The sequence below is a fragment of the Notamacropus eugenii genome, chromosome 1 (assembly GCF_028372415.1).
Source record: "Notamacropus eugenii isolate mMacEug1 chromosome 1, mMacEug1.pri_v2, whole genome shotgun sequence".
In the NCBI taxonomy this organism is placed as follows: domain Eukaryota; kingdom Metazoa; phylum Chordata; class Mammalia; order Diprotodontia; family Macropodidae; genus Notamacropus; species Notamacropus eugenii.
In genome coordinates, this window is record NC_092872.1 from 240,608,682 (window position 1) to 240,626,528 (window position 17,847).

The window sequence follows — 17,847 nt, forward strand, 5'->3', positions numbered from 1 at the left end:
TGTGTGTGTGTGTGTGTGTGTGTGTGTGTGTGTGTGACATCTGGATATCGAGGCAGATCAAATCTGATTGACTTTTTCGAATCACTGACACATAAAATTCCAAAGCTGGAAGAGACCTTAGAGCCAACCTAGACTTTCTGATGCTACTGCACATACATTCAGATTTTAAAAAAAATGCATTGTTTGGCCCTGTTGATTTTTTTTCTCCTTCCCTTTTTTTAATTCCTTTTTCAAAAAAAATTCTTTGTTAAGGCATGGCTTTCTGGGATGGGGGAGGGATACGGGGGAAGATTTAGATGATGTAAATACAAAAGAGAAAAAAGAATGGTTCTGTTTAAAGTCTGAATGGGGCAGGAACTTAATTAGTTAAACCTTGCTAATTGTAACCCAATAAATTAGGAATGTGATAATTCAGAAAAAGGGGTTGTTAAAAGTTTACTAGCCTCGGACATTTATGAGCCACGTGACCCTGGGCAAGTCACTGTATACCTTGGTTTCCTCTTCTGTAAAATAAACTGGAGAAGGAAATGGCAAACTTCCCTAGTATCTTTGCTAAGAAAACTTCAAAAGGGATCCAAAAGAATCAGATAGAACTAAAAAACAGTAACAAAAAACTCTACCTCAGCAACACTTATAAAGAAAGAGTTTGCAGAACGTGTGAAGACTACAAACCATATGCTAAGGAGATAGGGTTTAGTCAATTGAAGAGAACAGTCTTTGGAAGCGCCCACACAGTGGGTTACAAAGCATTCTTGTTTCAGTACTTCCAGGAATATGGTGCACTGTTGGAATAAAGCTGGTTCTTCCTCCAACACTGAGGCCAGTACTTCTTAAAAGCTTGTCCAGCCTGGCAGCTTGCACCTCATTGCTATAGTGTTCAATATAAAGTCCCACAAAAAAAGGTAAATGTAACAAAATTATAAAGATCAAGTGGGACTCTAATGAAAAATTATGATTAGACACTCCTAATTGATCCCTTCTGTGGAGGTGGGAGGTCCATAAGTGTTACACGTTGCACATAGTTTTGGACTTTGTCAATATATCGATCAGTTATGCTGATCTTTCTTCCACTCCGAAAACCAAACCACAACAACCAAAACCACATCCCACCATTTGTCATGTGGATGGCTTTCAGGGATATGGATGGACATACAGGATACCACAGAGAAAACATCAATCAAAAATTACTTTTTAGAAAGAGTGCTGCTAAAAATATTTTGGCATATGTGGGGGATTTTCCCCCCACTTACTGATAGCTTCCTGGGGGTATAAGGTCAGTAAGGGAGCCTCTAGTTCAAAGGGTATAGATATGTTAGTCATTTTATTTGCACAATTTCAAATTGTTTGTCAAAACAGTAATACCATTTCACAACTCCACCAACAAAGTGTTAGTGTGCCTATCTTTCCACAACCCTTCCAACATTGACTGTTGCTATTTTCTGTCATCTTTGCCAATCTGAAGTGAAATCTCAGTGCAGTTTTCAGTCATTTCTCTTATCATTAGTAACTTGCAATTTTTATGGGATTGTGAATACTTGGCAGTTCTTTTAAGAACTGTTTGTTTATATCTTTGGATACTTATCTATTTGGGAGATGGATATTAGTAATATATAGTTTTAACTGTTGCTAGATCTTTGATACCAAACCCTTATAAGAGAAAGCTGATACAAAGATATTCAGTCACTTCTCTTATCCTATGTGTATTGACGTCCAAGCAAAGGATTTTTAGTTTTAAGTAATTAAAGTTATCTTTTTTGTCTTTTGTAATTGCCTCTGTCTCCTGTTTGGTTAAGAATACATCTCTTACCCATAGATTTGAGAAGTATAGGATCTTTTTCTCTTATAATTTTTTAAAAAGAGACATCTTTAAGATTAAGATCACAGATCTATTTAGAATGTATCGTGGAGTGTGGCTGACACCCCACATGTTGGTCTAGGCCTAATTTCTGCCAGATTGCTTTCTAGTTTTACTAGCAGCTTTAAAAAAAAAAATGATCAAATAGGGAATTATTTCCTCACTAATTTATTTTCTCACTTTATTAAAACATTGGATTATTGAGTTCTGTTGTTTCAGAATCTCTCGTCTAGTCTGTTTCATTGATCTCTCTATTCATGGTTTTGATAACTGATGCTTTATGATAGTTTGAGGTCTAGAAGTACAATTTTCACCCCATCCTCCTTTATTCTCACTCCAAGTCATCATTTCTTTTTATATTCTATATTTTTTATTATTCCAGATGGACTGTTATTATTTTATCAAGTTCTGTAAAATAATCCTTTGGCAATTTGATTGGTTTAGGATTTGAAACATCAGTAAATTTTGGTAATATTCTTATTTTTATTATATTGGCAAGGTCTAGCCATGAGCTCTGTATATTCCTCCAACTCTTTAGGTTGCTTTTTATTTCTCAGTACTTTGTAATTCAACCTATATAAGTCTTTTGTGTACTTTTGGAAACTGGTCCACAGATATTTGTTCATGTTAAAGTTATCTGGAATGGAATTTTCCTTTCTATTATTGCTTCTTGCATTTTTGTAATTATATAGTTATTATATAGAAATGCTATTGATTTTTGAGGATTTATTTTGTAGCCTGCAATTTTGCTGAAGTTTTTAATTTTCTCAGTATCTTGGCTGATTCCCTGGGATTTTCTAAGTAAATCATCATATCATTAGCAAACAGCGATAGTTTTTTCTCCCCTTTACCTATCTTTATCCCCTTAATTTCTGAATCTTGTCTTATTACTAGCATTTCCAGAACTACATCAAATAATAGGGGGAGAGTGGGCATCCTTGTTTCACTCCTGTATTTATCAGAAAAGGTTCTAGTGCATCCCCAATGCATATGTTTGCTTTTGGTTTTAGATAGATGCTTTTTATGATATTTTCTAAAAGGTCCCTCTATCCCTATACTTTGTAGGATTTTTAGCATAAAAAAGTGTTGTACTTTCTCAAAGGCTTTTTCTTGATCTACTGAGATAAGCATACACTTTTAAATATTTTAACTTTTAAAATGATTATGTTGATTTCCCCCCAATATCAAATCATCTTTGTATCCCTAGTATATCTCTTCTTGATCACCATGATTTTTTTTTTGTATAAATCACTAGTCTTTTTAAAAACTGTGGTTTTTTTTTAAAACACATACATACTATGCTCAGATAATTATGTTTCTTTTTCCTGATTTTGCTGTGATTTTACCTTATTTATTTACTATTTTATTAATTTGATTTTCTGCTCTCTTCTTTTTAATTAGATTAGCTAAGGGGTTAGGGTTCTTTCTTTGATTTCCTCAGCACAGCAGGTCTTAAAATTTTTAGTGTCAAGGTCCCTTTATACTCCTAAAAATTGCTGAAGACTCCACCCAAAGACATTTTATTGGTTAAAGGTTGCCTGTAATAACCAACAGCACAGCATTCCTACAGAACACCTCAAACTTCTGCGCCACATACCCATTATTTAGCTTGACCCTCAGAAGTGCTGTAGGAGATAAGCAAGGCAGAGGAGGGATTTTCAGCCCCATTCCCTAGATGAGGAAACTGAAGCCCAATGACTTGCCTTGGGTCATGAAGTGAGCTAGTATTAGTGGGTTATATCTAGAAATATTTACTGTGTTACAGACATTAAAATGTCTTAGTATGAAAATAGTTTGGACTTCATGGATGCTGGGAAGCTCCTGGATCACACTTGGAGAACCACTACCTTAGCAATGACAGTCATTACTGGGCAGTCTAGTATCTGATCAGTGAACTGGATGAATCATAATTGTGATTGATTCTTCTCTTGGGGACTTCACAGCATCTGCAGGCTTCATGTAAACTAAGATTAGATAAACAAGTTTAACAAAATAAACTTGACAAACATTAATTAAGCACCTGTTGTGTGTGTGTGGAGGGTCACTGTGCTAGGCACTAGGGTAAAAGCGAGAGATACAATGATTATAAAAGACACTGGCCCCCTGTCCTCATGGAGCTTATGGACTAATAGGAGAATAAGACACCAATATGATACATACTATTCCTTAACTACAATACACAGTATTGTGACACTATGGTGTACAGTATTATATAAGCTCAACAGAGACACAAAACAGGAGTGTGTGTGTGTGTGTGTGTGTGTGTGTGTGTGTGTGTGTGTGTTATTACTTACTGACCACTGATCCAAGAAGGTTTCATAAAGGTAGCTGGCAGGTGAATCAAGCTTTAAAGGCTAGGCATAGGTTTTAACAGGTAGGGTTGCAGGGAAAACATGCTAGGTATAAGGGAGAACACGATCAAATATGTGGTGGCAGTAGAGGAGTGTGATGGTGTGTTTGAGAAATGTTTGTCAGGAACAGGGAGCATGTGAAATGTGATCATTAAGACTGAGGCTCGAAAGGTAATAGGCTGGTGCCAGACTGCCAAGGTCCTCTGGATGCCTGGCCAAGAAATAGCAACTTTAACTTGGGAAGTGACAACAAGGAAACAACTAAGACTCAGGTTTATTGTTTTGATAATCATGGATTTACCAAATTTATATGCCAATATTATGGAGGAGACCCAACATAGAATCCAAGTTAAAAGAGGGATTTCCTACAGATTATTTCAAGTCAGTCTAGCTTATGTACTCCAACCCCAACCCCCTTCCCCACCCCCAGCTTCAGTAACAGAACAAAAGGTTTTTTAGGACATTGGGAGGTAGGGGAGTAGGTACATTGTTCAGCCACTCTCTCATCAAACCCCTTCCTGGGGCCAAAGATTCTCATCCACAACCCTCTCTCCCTACTATGAATGCCTTCTTGGGCAGCCTGCTATAGAACATCTGTTTTCAAGCCCCCCACTTTCCACGCCAATTATTTACCTTGATCATCAGAAGTGCTCTAGGAGGTAAGCAAGGCTAGGGGAGGGATTATTATCCCCATTTAGCAGATGAGAAAAAGCCTAAGAGGTCACAGAGTCTCTCCTGTCTCCCAATTTCATTTTTCATTTAAAGAGTCAAGAGTAGGCCTTACCTGCTAAGGCCTCAGACTGAAATGCTCAGTTCTATAAACATTTATTAAATATTTGCTACAATGTAGGGCATCTTCTATTGCCTCATTGTGAAATGGAAGGGCCCACTACCATGACTGGTCCAGAGGAGCTTAATCAGCATTTAGCAGGCAGCTAGGTGCTTCTCAAAGACTATTCCAGGAAAATGCATACTTAGCAGTTCCTACTGGGCTAGAAAAACTTGGACAATGGGGCCTGGATGACATGTCGATCATGCGCTCACTGAGTAGCAGCACACCACCAAAGAGTTGGCACCAGGTGAACTTTTCTGGCCATAGCAACTCAAGAAACCATCAACTAACCCATGGAACATTGATGATTTGCATAATAAATTAATCAAAAGACTTGCAGTTTACAAAGTGCTTTCTTACTAGCCTTGTTTTAAAGGTAAGAAAACCTAGTCTCAGAAAGGTGAAAGGGAAATCCACATAACCAGGGATTGCTAAAGCTGGACATCCTGACACAGATATTCCCTTTTAGCAATGCCTCCTGGCCTCTAGGCTCACTGTGATGAGGAGTCACCCTTCAGGTATGGGTCCATGCCAAGTTCTAGGACTACGGTTCTGAGAGTAGAAGTCAACCTGAAAGCCATGGCTCATTCTTTCCTTCAGGGTCACAAGTGAAGCGGATAGAGCCAGCATCTGATTGAACTGTTCACTGGATCTTGTCAACATCCATCTTTCCAGCTATTCTAATGAACAGGGAGCTTGAGTGGGTCAGTTCGGTGAGAGTGGGCATGAACAACCCCTGAAACTGGCAAGATAGAGTGATGATTTTCCCCCCTGACTTCTTACCTGTTGAATCTATGATGCTCTAATGTGCTTAAGTGTAATATTGGGTTATTGTAGCTACTTGCGTTGGCGTCTTATCCCAACAAACTATAAGCTTCATGAAGGGAGGGGCCAGAACTTATCCAAATATTAGGATGTTAGTTGGTTCTCCAAGCACACCTATGCCATATCTATGCCTGCCAGTCAGGCAGATTTCTCAGGATTGTAGCCAGAGTTGACAGGGACCTTAGATGCCATCTATATCCAACTTTCTCACTTTACCATTGAAACTGAACACCATAGGCAACTTGCCCTGAGTTACACAGCTGGTAAATGAGGTGGAAATAGAGTCTAGCCTTGCACATCAAGTGTCTTTTCCAGTGTACTACCTTATGACCTCCTAAACAATAAATACTGGTAAGTTCCCTGGACCAGGCACACAGGGGGCGATACAAAGACAGACATCTAACAGTCCCTGCTTTAAAGGATTTTCTAGTTTCTATCTACCTACATATTAACTTGGTTTGATTTCACTTCTTTTTAAAAGCTTTTTTTTATCCCCAGATACAGCAGCTTAGGCAGGATGGATGGAGTTAGGGCTGGGGTGAGGTGTGAGCAATAGAGTGTGTAGTTAGAATTCTCCAACAGGATGTAAGCAGGGATTGCGGCCAGAAGGGGGTGGACTGAGAAGTCTTCAAGGGCTGAAGATCTCTGGGAGAAACCTGGCCACTGAGCTGATAGAGACAGCTGGATTCTGTCTCTCTGGTCACATGAGGCCAACTTAAGCGGAGTTTGGCATACTCATCTTTCTCACACCAGAAGCTTCTATGACTCTTAAGAAGTTGAGTATCCGATGATTCAGTCAAAGGAAGGCGATGGGGCTCAGAAAGGTGGCAGTGATTTGCTCAAGGCCACCCAGTCTGGCAGTGTTGGAGCTGGAGAAGAGGGGAGAAAACCAGGGTGTGGAGAGGTGAGGACAGGGGGGTCCTTACCGAGCTGTCTCCGGATACAGTCCCGCCACTGCAGGCCCAGCAGGTCTGGGTAGATGTCTGGGAGCTGCCGGAGGGCCAGAAGCTTAAGCATGCGGGAAGTGCAGCCATCGAGGGCACACTCTCGTAGCGCCCGCTCCTCTGACAGTGTGGTGGGCCGTAGCTCAACTCGGTGCTCCTGGAGTACGTGGTCCACTGAGGACCCCGGTAATCGGGGGAACAACTTTTCTTTGACCAGGTAGATGGGCACAAAGATAGCTCCAGCACGCACCACGTGGGGAAAGGGACACTTGTGGGTGAAGAGGAATGTCTCTAACCGGGCCAGCAGCTCTGCCAAGAGCCCCTTCACACCCACATGACTCAACCACGTGTCCCGGGCCCGCCCCTCTGCCCCTTGGGGCCTGCTCTGGCCCTTGGCTGGGGAGGATGATGGTGGCAGTGGGAAAGATGAGCTCTCTCCAGCCTCCTCTAGCCACTCCCGGAGCCTTTCTGGGGAGGTGTGCGCCACGAAGTCAGAGATGGCATCACACAGGGACATATGGAGACCTGTGAATTGTTGCTCAGTGCTGCCCACCTGGGTTGGAGCAGCCTCTGGGCCCCTGCTGGCCTTGCCTGCAGTGGGGGCTGGCTCAGATGCAGCAGGAGGTGCAGGAGGTGTAGGCTCTGGAAAAGTCACAGGCTCTGGAAGAGCCACATTGAAGCAGGTTACCTGCAAGGGCTGGGTGAGGAACTGGAGGCTGGCAGACTGGGCAGGAGCAGAGACAGGGACAGCAACAGTGACTGGGACAGGGAGAGGAGCAGGAGCAGGGGGAGGAGCAGGAGTAGGGGCAGGGGCAGGGGCAAGGGTAGGGGCAGGAGCAGGGGCAGGAGCAGGGGCAGGGGCAGGGGCAGGAGCAGGGGCAGGGGCAGGGGCAGGGGCAATGGTGGGCGGGGGCGCTGGCCGGAGGATCTTGAACTTGTGGAACATGAAGGCCACAGAACTGTGGAAGCTAGTTCTTGGGGTAGTCTCAACCATGGCAGGTACCAGGGGAGGGGGAGCAGGCAACCTGGACTGCACCTCCTGAGCAACCTGGTTAGTTTCTGCCACATCTGTGGGTGGTATGGGCTCAGCAGGCAACCCCTGGCTTAGAGCTCCCTTGGAGAGCTCAGCCAATTGTTTCTTGAGGCTCAAATCCAGTGCCACCTCCTCCTTGGGAGGGTACTGGCTGCTAGTATCAGTTCCAGGATCCACTCGGAGCTCCCCACATGGAGGAAGTAGCTCTACTTCGCTCTCCTGGCCATGCCCATCCTTGCATGCTGCTTCCTTGGGTACTTCACCAAATGCCTCAGAGTCTGCAGCTGGGCAAGGCACCAGGGAGCATGTGGTGCTGAGGGATTGGGCTTTGGGCAGGGAGAGGTCAGGCACCTTCTCACATCGATTGTCCAGGTAGTCCCTGTAGGGAGCTAAGCTGAAGACGTTGTTGATGATGGGCATGGGTGGGGAGCAGGGAGGCGCAGTGTCCTCGGGCTGCCTGAGGCCTTGTGGATGCTCCCTGGGGGAAGGTAGCGAATTTCGGGGACCAGTGCCAGGTGGAGTCCTTGGGGCAGGGCTGTCTGGAATGACAATAGGTGTAGGGGGAGACTCTTCCAAGCTGGGCCTGAGTCTGGCTTCTTCCTTACCAAAGCTATACAACCACTTCTTGTTCTCGGGTTCTTGCCTGGGCTTCTCAGCCTTCCCAGGGCGGGAGACAGGACAAGAGGCCTCCCTTTGTGAACCAGCATTCAGGTTTGGCCCTCCACCTCCTGTGGGCTGACATACAAGTTGGAATGCACTGTGCTGATTAGCTCCTAGTTTGCCCCGGGGAGCATCCTGGGCAGGTGACATCCCTCCAGTCCCGAGGGCTGGACCATAAAGGGACAGGTTGTCCCGAGGAGCAAAGGCATAACCTGGCGTCTGAGAGATGAAATCTAGCTGGCACTTGGGGGTAGGTGGTGGCTCAGGTTCGTGGGAGGTAGCTGTCCCAGCCTTCAGACCAGGTGAGTTCACCTGAATGGGGCCTGTGGGATAGGCACAGCCTTCCATTTTGGAGGAGGGGACACAGGGCCCACGGGCTGTCTGTTGCTGGGGGTAGGTCCCTGGTAGCCCACTTCCCCTATAGTTGAAAGTCTTGTAGGGGCTGGGAGATTGCAGGGAAAGCACAGAGTTGTTAGGTTTCTCTGGGGGTGGATATCCTGGTGGATACAGCAGAGGTTGCTCATGCAGTGCTAGTGGGTAGTGGGAGGGTGTCCGCTCCTGGTAGGTGGGTACTGGGGGTTGTGGCAGCTTTGTCCAGGAGCCTGAGAGCCCTTCAGCTGCCTTCTTGTGTCCTCCATATGGTGGGGGGTATTTGGAGTCCAGGAAGAGGGCACTCCGGATGGCACGGTACTTGTCCAAGGCTACCTGGTAGGAAGAAAGGTTGGCCACTGACTCCTTGCCTGGTGCCCCGGTTTGTGGCAAAGGGAGGAAAGTACCCTCCAGATGTTGACTCTTGTTGGGTGCTGAGGCCAATGAGCAGTGGGGGTTGCCCTGAGGCAACAAAGGTGCAGCAGCTGTCCAGTCCACATCCAATGGCCTCTTGGTCCCACTCTCGGCCCCTGGGGGCCCCAGGGCCAAACATGATGGTGGCCCATAGCCTGGATCCACGTAACACATGGGGTTCCGATAGATGGGCTTGGGTGCTGCCAGAGGGGCACAAGACGGTGGCCCTGGCCCCTTCATGCCCAGGTATGGAGAACCCCGGGTGGCCTGCAGTAGCGGGTCACGATGGTCTAGATGTCCTGCCCACTTCTCTTGGGCCAGGAGCAGATTCCTCATTGCATGGTCCCGGCCTTTCTCCACGGGCTGAATGCTCTCTGCTTCCCGCTGGTACAACAGACAGTTCATAAGCATGCTGTCTGCCCTCAGGGACTGCCCAGTCACGACACCCCCATAGGACATATGGGGGTTCCATCCAGCCAAGGTGTCATGGCCCACCTCAGGGCTCCCCACAGGGTAGGTGAAATATGTTCCCTTGTAGCCCAGGTGGCCCTCACTGCCTGGGCCAGGCAGTGGTCCTGGCTTGCAGATCCCAGCAGGTGGTCTGTGCCCGGCATCTGCCTCGAGGAGGGCCAACTTATTGTATATCACGGGGTCCAGAGGCCCAGGTGGTCGCTTCCCTGTCATCACTGCGTAGGGCCTAAGCCTACTGAGGACCAGCCACTCTGAAAGAGAAAGGAAGGAGACAACTGTCAGGAGCTACCACCAGTCATTCTAAAAATGGGGGAAAGTCCAAGGACAAGACTGCTTCCCCAAGGGTGTGGTGGGCAGTGCTCTGGGCTTGGACTAAAGTCGGAAATACTGGGTTTGAACCCTGGCTGTGGGGCCCTCTTTCACTCAATTTTTTCATCTCTAAAATGGGGATGACAGACTCAAGGCGATAATGTTAAGCATTCTGCAAGTGTGAGCTGTCATTATTTTATCATCATCACTGTCATCAGTTAGGACTTCCTGAGTGCCTGTGCTGAGTTCAACAGGTCAGTCCTGGGGTGGGCAGGTGGGTGGTGGAGATGGGAGGGGAACTGTAGAATGTCAAAGTTAGAACAGGCCTTGGGGACCCTTTGGGGGCTCATGGAACCTTCTGGCCCTCTGCTGAAGCCACAGATTCCTTCTCAGAACCAGGGGCAGTAAAATACTTAGGATTAACAAGATAATCGTATAGTTACCAAAATATTTTGATGTCTAACTATTTATAAAATACTGTGTCCTAGTTATGAAATCTATATATAGTTACCAAAATTTAAAAAAAAATTCTTGGAACCCCGCTTAGTACTCCCCCCTCCCTTTTACATCACTGTGATCATTAGGTCAATTACCCTGGTTCCAATTAATCTGCTCTGCATAAGTGCATAAAATTAATTCTATCCAAGGCTCCACGAATCTCTCGGTCACTATTTCTTCTGGCCCAGCGGAATGCCATTTCACTCTCACACCACAACACGCTTGTCTCTTCCCAGATCGACTGGTGGCTACTTTCCTTCCAGTTCTTGGCTAATATCTCAAGAGCTGCTCCAAAGGCAGGTGTGGGGAAGAGGTAGTTAAGCCCCGACACCTCTTTCAACTTCATTTCCCATCAGGTACTTGGCTTGGTTCAACTCCACCAACATTCCTCCCTTATCCTTGAGTACCCTAGGTGCCCCACACTCTTTCAACTTCCCTTTCTGTTTCACCTCCCATTAGATTTACAGCTCATTGAGGTTAGGGACTGTGCTTGTTCTCATTTGTATCTCCAGCACTTAAGACAGAACCTGATACCTAGTAGGTACTTAATATTTACTGACTACAGGTACTAAGCCCTTGACAAATAACTCATTTGATCTACAAACACTTGTCTTTCTTTTAAAAGAAGGCAGCGAGGGCTGTAAGTCACACAAGGATTGGGGGTCAGAACCAGATACTCTGCAGCCCAGTCTTGGCCTCTCTGCATGTGCCAGTTCCCTAGGAAGATTCTCTGCCTTGGGCACAGAAGCATCAGGGTTCTGATGCTCAGAAGTCACCTAATCCAATTCAAACCAAAGTAGGAATCCCCTAAGGGCCATCATGACATTGCTTAAAAAACAGCCTCCAAACTCTTTTTGATCCCATGTCCTAGCAGTAAAACTTTTCTGCACACTCCCCTCTAAGATACAGATGTACTTAAGTTATATGCATACATACACACACACACACACACACACACACACACACACCTGTACTAACACATACATTAGAAAACACAAAAATAGAAATAAAAAAGGGTGATCTAAAAATGAAATAAGTTTTGATCCTAGAGTAACTGAAGTTTTGGGATAGGGATGTGATAGTGAGAGCTGAGGCTATGAAAACCATTTTGGCAGCTTTGGGGAAGATGGGATGGGGAGATTGGAGGCAGGCAAAGAGGTCAATCTGGAGGTGGGAGATGAGGAGGCACTGAACTAAGGTTAAAGCTGTATGATCAGAGAGAAGGCAATGGATACGAGAGACGAGGTGTGGAGCTGTTCAGTCTCTCTAACTCTTAGTGATTTCATTTGGAGTTTTCTTGGCAAAGATACCATTTCCTTCTCCAGCTCATTTTACAGATGAGGAAACTGAAGCAAACTGAGTAAAGTGACTTGCCCAGAGTCACACAGCTAGTTAAGTGTCTGAGGCTGGATTTGAACTCAGGAAGATAGATCTTCTTGATTCCCAGTTGTGTGTGTGCTCTATCCTCTAAGCCAAAGTAGAAATGAAAAAACTGGACAAATGGCTGGATTTGGGGGGAGAGTAAGAATGACGAATGTCAATCGTGAAGAGTCTGGTGTAAGACAACCAAATTAGGTTGTATGTGCATGTTTATTTCTCAAATTTCAAAATTCTCTTTCCAAATTTCATTTGAGGCCAGGTTGCACAGACTGTATGTCCATAGAACAAGGAAGTGTTCCGTGTCTCCCCGCCCCAGCTCGCCTCCCCACCATGCCTGTGTCTTTTGTCAGCCAAAATTATAGTTTCCATAGAACAAGAGAGGGAACCTAGCATGGCTGGTTTCTGTTGGCCATAAACAAGGGAATTTCATAACAAAAAGAGGGTCATAACATGATAGTGTTTATAAAAACAAGATAAGAGAAATGCCATTAATCGAGATTTAAACCTGCATTAAGGTGTCTGGTCTTTATCAGTCACAAACAGGAGGATGTTCCCAATCAGCTAAATTTTGGAGTTCACTCTGAGACGATTTCACAGGGGCTCAAGCAGGTCCCTCAGGAATCATAAGCCTTGTCCCAGTTCTAGAGCTGAGGGGAGACACGGTGGCTCAGAAACCTGTCTGTGTGGCTACTGTAAGTTACCTATGGTGGGGAGTGTGACCCATGTTCCCCCTTTTTGATCAGCTGACTGCCCACTTTGGAGACCATTGGCTATAGAACTGTAGGGATAGGGAATCTTTTTTCTAAAGGCAACTCCCAGATCCTTACTAGTTGTGTGCCTTCTCAAGTCTCGTAACCACTATCTGCCTCAGTTTTCTCAACTGTAAAATGGGGATCATAACAGTATCTACCTCCTAGGATTATTGAAGGGATAAAAATGGGATAATATTTGTGAAGTACCACAAAAATGCTAACTATTAATACTGAGGAAGTCTACTTCAGGACATTTCTAATCACTAGAAAGTATTTTTTCTTATTTTATCCAGTCTGATATTGCCTCTCTGCCATTTCCATATGATGTTTCTACTTCTGCCTTTTGGGATCTGGCAAGAAATTCTCACTAAACTATATGATTAAACCTGTAGCTCCCTTAATCAGAGAGCATCTGTCCAAAAAAGGTATTTAATAATTACTTAGCTAAGTTGCAAGATGAATCAAGCATTTCCTACATGCCTGTGGATCCCTTCCTGGTTATCAACCTTTAAAACTACAGTGTGGTGGTGCAATCAAGAAGACTGGGGGGGTTCAAATTCTTCCTCAGAGACTTATTAGATTTCCTGGGCAAGTCACTTAACTTCTCATTCCTTTTCACCTAAGTAAGGTATCAAAGCCAAAATAGGGTGATTTCAACCCCAACCATATTTATAAAATGATGAGATGGGGCTCGGTGGCCTCCTAGGTATCTTCCAACTCTAAAATGATACTCTTTCAGGGCATAAAAGACAAAAGCTTTTTTCATTTTACACTAAAAAGGTCCAGCCTCCATCATTAAGAAAAATCTTTTTTTAAGCATCAGGATTTTCATTTTGTTGAGAGACCACTAATGGAGAAGTAAATATGGTGATAGAGGAAGATCCTATGATTGATCAATTGAATTAATCAATGGATTTCACTTATTACTAAATCATCAAGCATCTAACATGCTTGGCTCTGGGCTGAATGCAGGGGATAAAGACAAAAAAAAATGCCTTAGCCATCCCCTTCGCAGTGGTGGGTTGGGTCGATTGCCTGTCTGGGGCTTCTAATCTCATCAAGTTCAGAGAAGACCCCTTTCCTGCCTCCAGGATGGACCATTCCTTGGTGCCCCAAATGACAGTTTCTGGGAATACTGCAGTAACATACGATGCTCCAATGCCAGCTGTTCTGATCATCAGAGGTACTTGGGGCATGAGTGCTCAAACCAGAGTGAGACAACAAAGGTGAACAAGAGCTCTGAGGAATAAAGATTACAAACTAGGACGAGGTGATGATGAGACTTTGTCCCAGGACACTGACACTGAGAGCACTTGTAGAGACGGCTGGGCTCAGACCAGAGAATCATGAGTTGATATAAGAAGGTAGTACCCCAAGGACAGCTGCCTTAGGTAGGTAATACCCTGACTTCTGCCCCCCTCCCGAAGATTTGGGGTGCTATTGGTCTTTAAAAAGCTAATGTAAGGGCTCATTCTGTGGTGGGAGCCAAAAGCATTAGGCACACTCTGAGGAAGGAGAGATCAGTATAGACCCTGGAGAGGCCACCTGAGATTTTGGAGTCCCAGTGAGTAGTAGTCTGGGCTGGTCTGGCTGGAGCAAAGAGAAGAAAGGCGCAGTTGGAAGTGGGGGGTGCCACAGGGAAGAGTTAGAGTTTGGGGAAGAGCCATGAATCCCAAGGGCCCAGAGCAGAGAGGGAAGTGTGTTTCAACAAACAGGTCAAGTCAGTTGGAGATTCAGTTTCCCAATAATCCTCTCTGATCTCCTGTGAATATAGAAGTGCTCCCATTAATTGAAGTTTGTTAAGCACAGAATTTTTTTTAAAGTGAGTCAAAGAAAAGCCACAATTGAGTTGAATCTTGTGGGAAGTTGGGGATTCCTTGAGGCTGAGAAGAGGACAGAAAGCATTCCAGGACAGGGGGATGGCCAGTGCTGAGGCTCAGAGACAGATGAAAAGCTGTGCCAAGTAAACAAATATGCATTAAATGCCTACTGTGTACTAAGTGACAGGATACAAAGAAAGACCAAAAAAAAGTCCCTGTTCTCAAGGAGCATAGTGTCTAGTGGGAGAGACAACATGCAAACAACAATGTACAAATACAATACATAGAAGTGGAAACAATCTTAGAGGGGAAGGGAGGAGTGAGAAAGGAAGGAAACAAGCATTTAGTAAATGCCTACTGTATACAGGGCACTGTGTGCCTTTAAGCACTTTACAAATATTATCTCACAACAACTCTCTGAGGTAAGCGCTATTATGATCCCTTTTAAAATTATTTCCATATTTTAATCATTTTCTATGATACTTTTTATTTCATTTTTAAATTTAGTATTTAATATTTCCCCAGTTACATGTAAAAACAATTTTTAACATTTGTTTTTAAAACTTCTCTCTTCCTCTCTCCCCATCCTCCCTCATTAAGAAGGCAAACAATTTCATATAGCTTATATATGCGTAGTCATGTAAAACATATCCATAATAGTCATCTTATGAAAGAAAACAAGACAAAAAAAAACTCAAGAAAAATAAAGTGAAAAAAATAGTTGCTTCAATCTGTTTTTAGATGCCATCAGTTCTTCTCTGGGGATGGACAGCATTTTTCATCCTAAGTCCTTCAGAGCTGTCATGGATCATTGGATTGCTGAGAGTAGCTAAGTCATTCACAGCTGATCATCCTACAATATTGCTGTTACTTTGTATCCAGTAAATGTCACTTTGTGATCAACCCATGTAAGTCTCCCTAAGTTTCTCTGAGACCACTCTGCTCAACATTTCTTATAGTACAACAGTGTTGCACCATAATTACATACCACAACTTACTCAGGCATTCCCCAATTGATACGAATCCCCTCAATTTCTAATTCTTTACCCTCAGAAAAGAGCTGCTATAAATATTTTTATATATATAGGACCTTTTCCTTTTGGTTTTTATCTCCTTTGGGATAAAAGGCTAGCAATGCTATTGCTATGTCAAAGAGCATGCATTGTTTTACAGCCCTCTGGGCACAGTTCCAAACTGCTTTATAGAATAGTTTAATCAATTAGCAACTCTGACAATAGTACATTTATATCTCATTTTTCCCCGTCCCTTCCAACATTTGTCATTTACCTTTTCTGTCCTATTATCTAATCTAATAAGTAGGAGTTAGTACCTCAGAATTGTTTTAACTTGCATTTCTCCAATCAATAGTGGGTTAGAATATTTTTTCATATAGCTATGGATAGCTTTAATTACTTCTTCTGAAAACTGATTATATCTTTTGATCATTTGTGAGTTGTGGAATGGCTCTTATTTTTATAAATTACAGTTTTCTCTGTGTTAGAGATATTAGGCCTTTATCAGAGAAGCTTGCTTCAAAATTTTTTTTCCAGTTACTATTGCTAACTCTCTTTCTTCTTTCACCCTGTCCCTCCTCAAAAGTGTTTTGCTTCTGATGACCCCTTTCCCCATTCTGCCCTCCCTTCTGTCACACCCCGCCCTCCTTCTCATCTTCCCCTTCTAACTTCCCATAGGGTAAAATAGATTTCTATACCTGTTTATCTTATTTCCCAGTTACATGTAAAAACAATGGTTAACATTCGTTTTTACAACTTTGAGTTCCTATGCCCAAAGAGCTACAAAAATGTGCATACCCTTTGACCTAACAATGCCACTTCTAGGGTTGTATACTAAAGAGATCACACAAATGGGAAAAGGATTCACATGCACAAAAATATTTATAGCAGCTCTCTTTGTGGTGGCCAAGAACTGGAAATCAAGGGGATGTCCATCAATTGGGGGATGGCTGAACAAGCTGAATGTAATGTAATGATGAAATCCAACAGCCATGTAGCTTAGGGAGAAATAGGGATAAGGCTGGACTGAGCCTCCTCTGTAAATAGAGGACCTGAAGCCTCTATTACATTACAGGATGAATGTAATGGAATACTATTGTGCTATGAGAAATGATGAACAGGAATACTTCAGAGGCCTGGAAGGACTTATATGAAGTGATGCTGAGTGAAAGGAGCAGAACCAGGAGAACATTGTACACAGTAACAACCACGGTGTGTGATGACTGATTTTGACAGACTTGGCCCTTCTCAGCAATGCAAGGACCTAAAACAATTCCAAAGGACTCATGATGGTATATGCCATCCACATCCAGAGAAAGAACTATGGAGTTGGAATGCACAGCAAAGCAGAGTATTTTCTTTTTTTGTTGTTGTTTTTTTCTTTTTCATGGTTTCTTCTATATAAGATTGCCAGTTGTCTTGAGGAGGAAGGGGGAGAAAATTTACAGCTTGTGGAAATGAATGTTGAAGACTAAAAATAAATGTAAAAAAATACAAGTTAAAAAAAACAACTTTGAGTTCCAAATGCTCCCCCTTCCTTCCTCTTCACTGAACCTCACTGAGAAGGCAAGCAGTTTGATATAGGTTATACATGGATAGTATGCAAAACACTTTCAAAATAATCATATTATGAAAGACTGACTATAATTCCCTTCCTTCATCCTATCATGATCCCCTTTTACAGTTGAGGAAACTGAGTCAGGCCGAAGTTAAGTGATTTGCCCAGGGTCACAGAGCTAATAAGTATTTGAGGCTGGATTTGAACTCACTCTTCCTAACTCTAGACCCAGTAATCTCTCCACTGGGACATCTAGTTGCACTGACCTCCCAGTCCCCCAGGCTTACAGCCTCGGTGTTATCCTCAGCTCCTCACTCTTACCCACACCCTTGTATCCATACCTAATACCTACTATTCTACCTTCTTCTCATCTCTCCTGTACCTCCCCATTCCCCATCTGGATGGAAGCAAGACAATGGGCTTCAGGTCCTCTATTTACAGAGGAGGCTCAGCCCAGCCTTATCCCTATTTCTCCCTAAGCTACATGGCTATTGGATTTCATCACGCTTCCATGCCAGGACCTTCCTTCCCCTCTTTAGCAACTTATGTGTTGTGTTTACTCATTACATGGGGAGCTTCTGGAGGGCAGAGACGGTCTTGGATTTTATTTGCATTTCTATTTCCAGTGCTTAGCACAGTACCTGGCACATGTACTTCATGTTTATTGACTGGCTTGATTGATACCTCTAGGCCTTCCCACACTACCCCCAGGTTCTCATCACCTCATACCTGGACTGTTGCTTAGTGTCTGGCCTCCACCGTA

At 43.8% G+C, this 17,847-nt stretch overlaps 1 protein-coding gene across 2 annotated transcripts in view; it reads right to left on the minus strand.

Moving 5' to 3' along the window:
* The window catches only part of C1H15orf39 (chromosome 1 C15orf39 homolog), a 30,077-nt gene that overhangs the window by 4,107 nt on the left and 8,123 nt on the right, over positions 1 to 17,847 (minus strand). For both annotated transcript variants that reach the window (XM_072628313.1, XM_072628314.1), the window contains exon 2: positions 6,790 to 10,005. In XM_072628313.1, coding sequence (XP_072484414.1) covers positions 6,790 to 9,967 — 3,178 coding nt within the window. In that variant the 5' untranslated portion in view covers positions 9,968 to 10,005. The remainder of the gene's footprint in view (positions 1 to 6,789; positions 10,006 to 17,847) is intronic.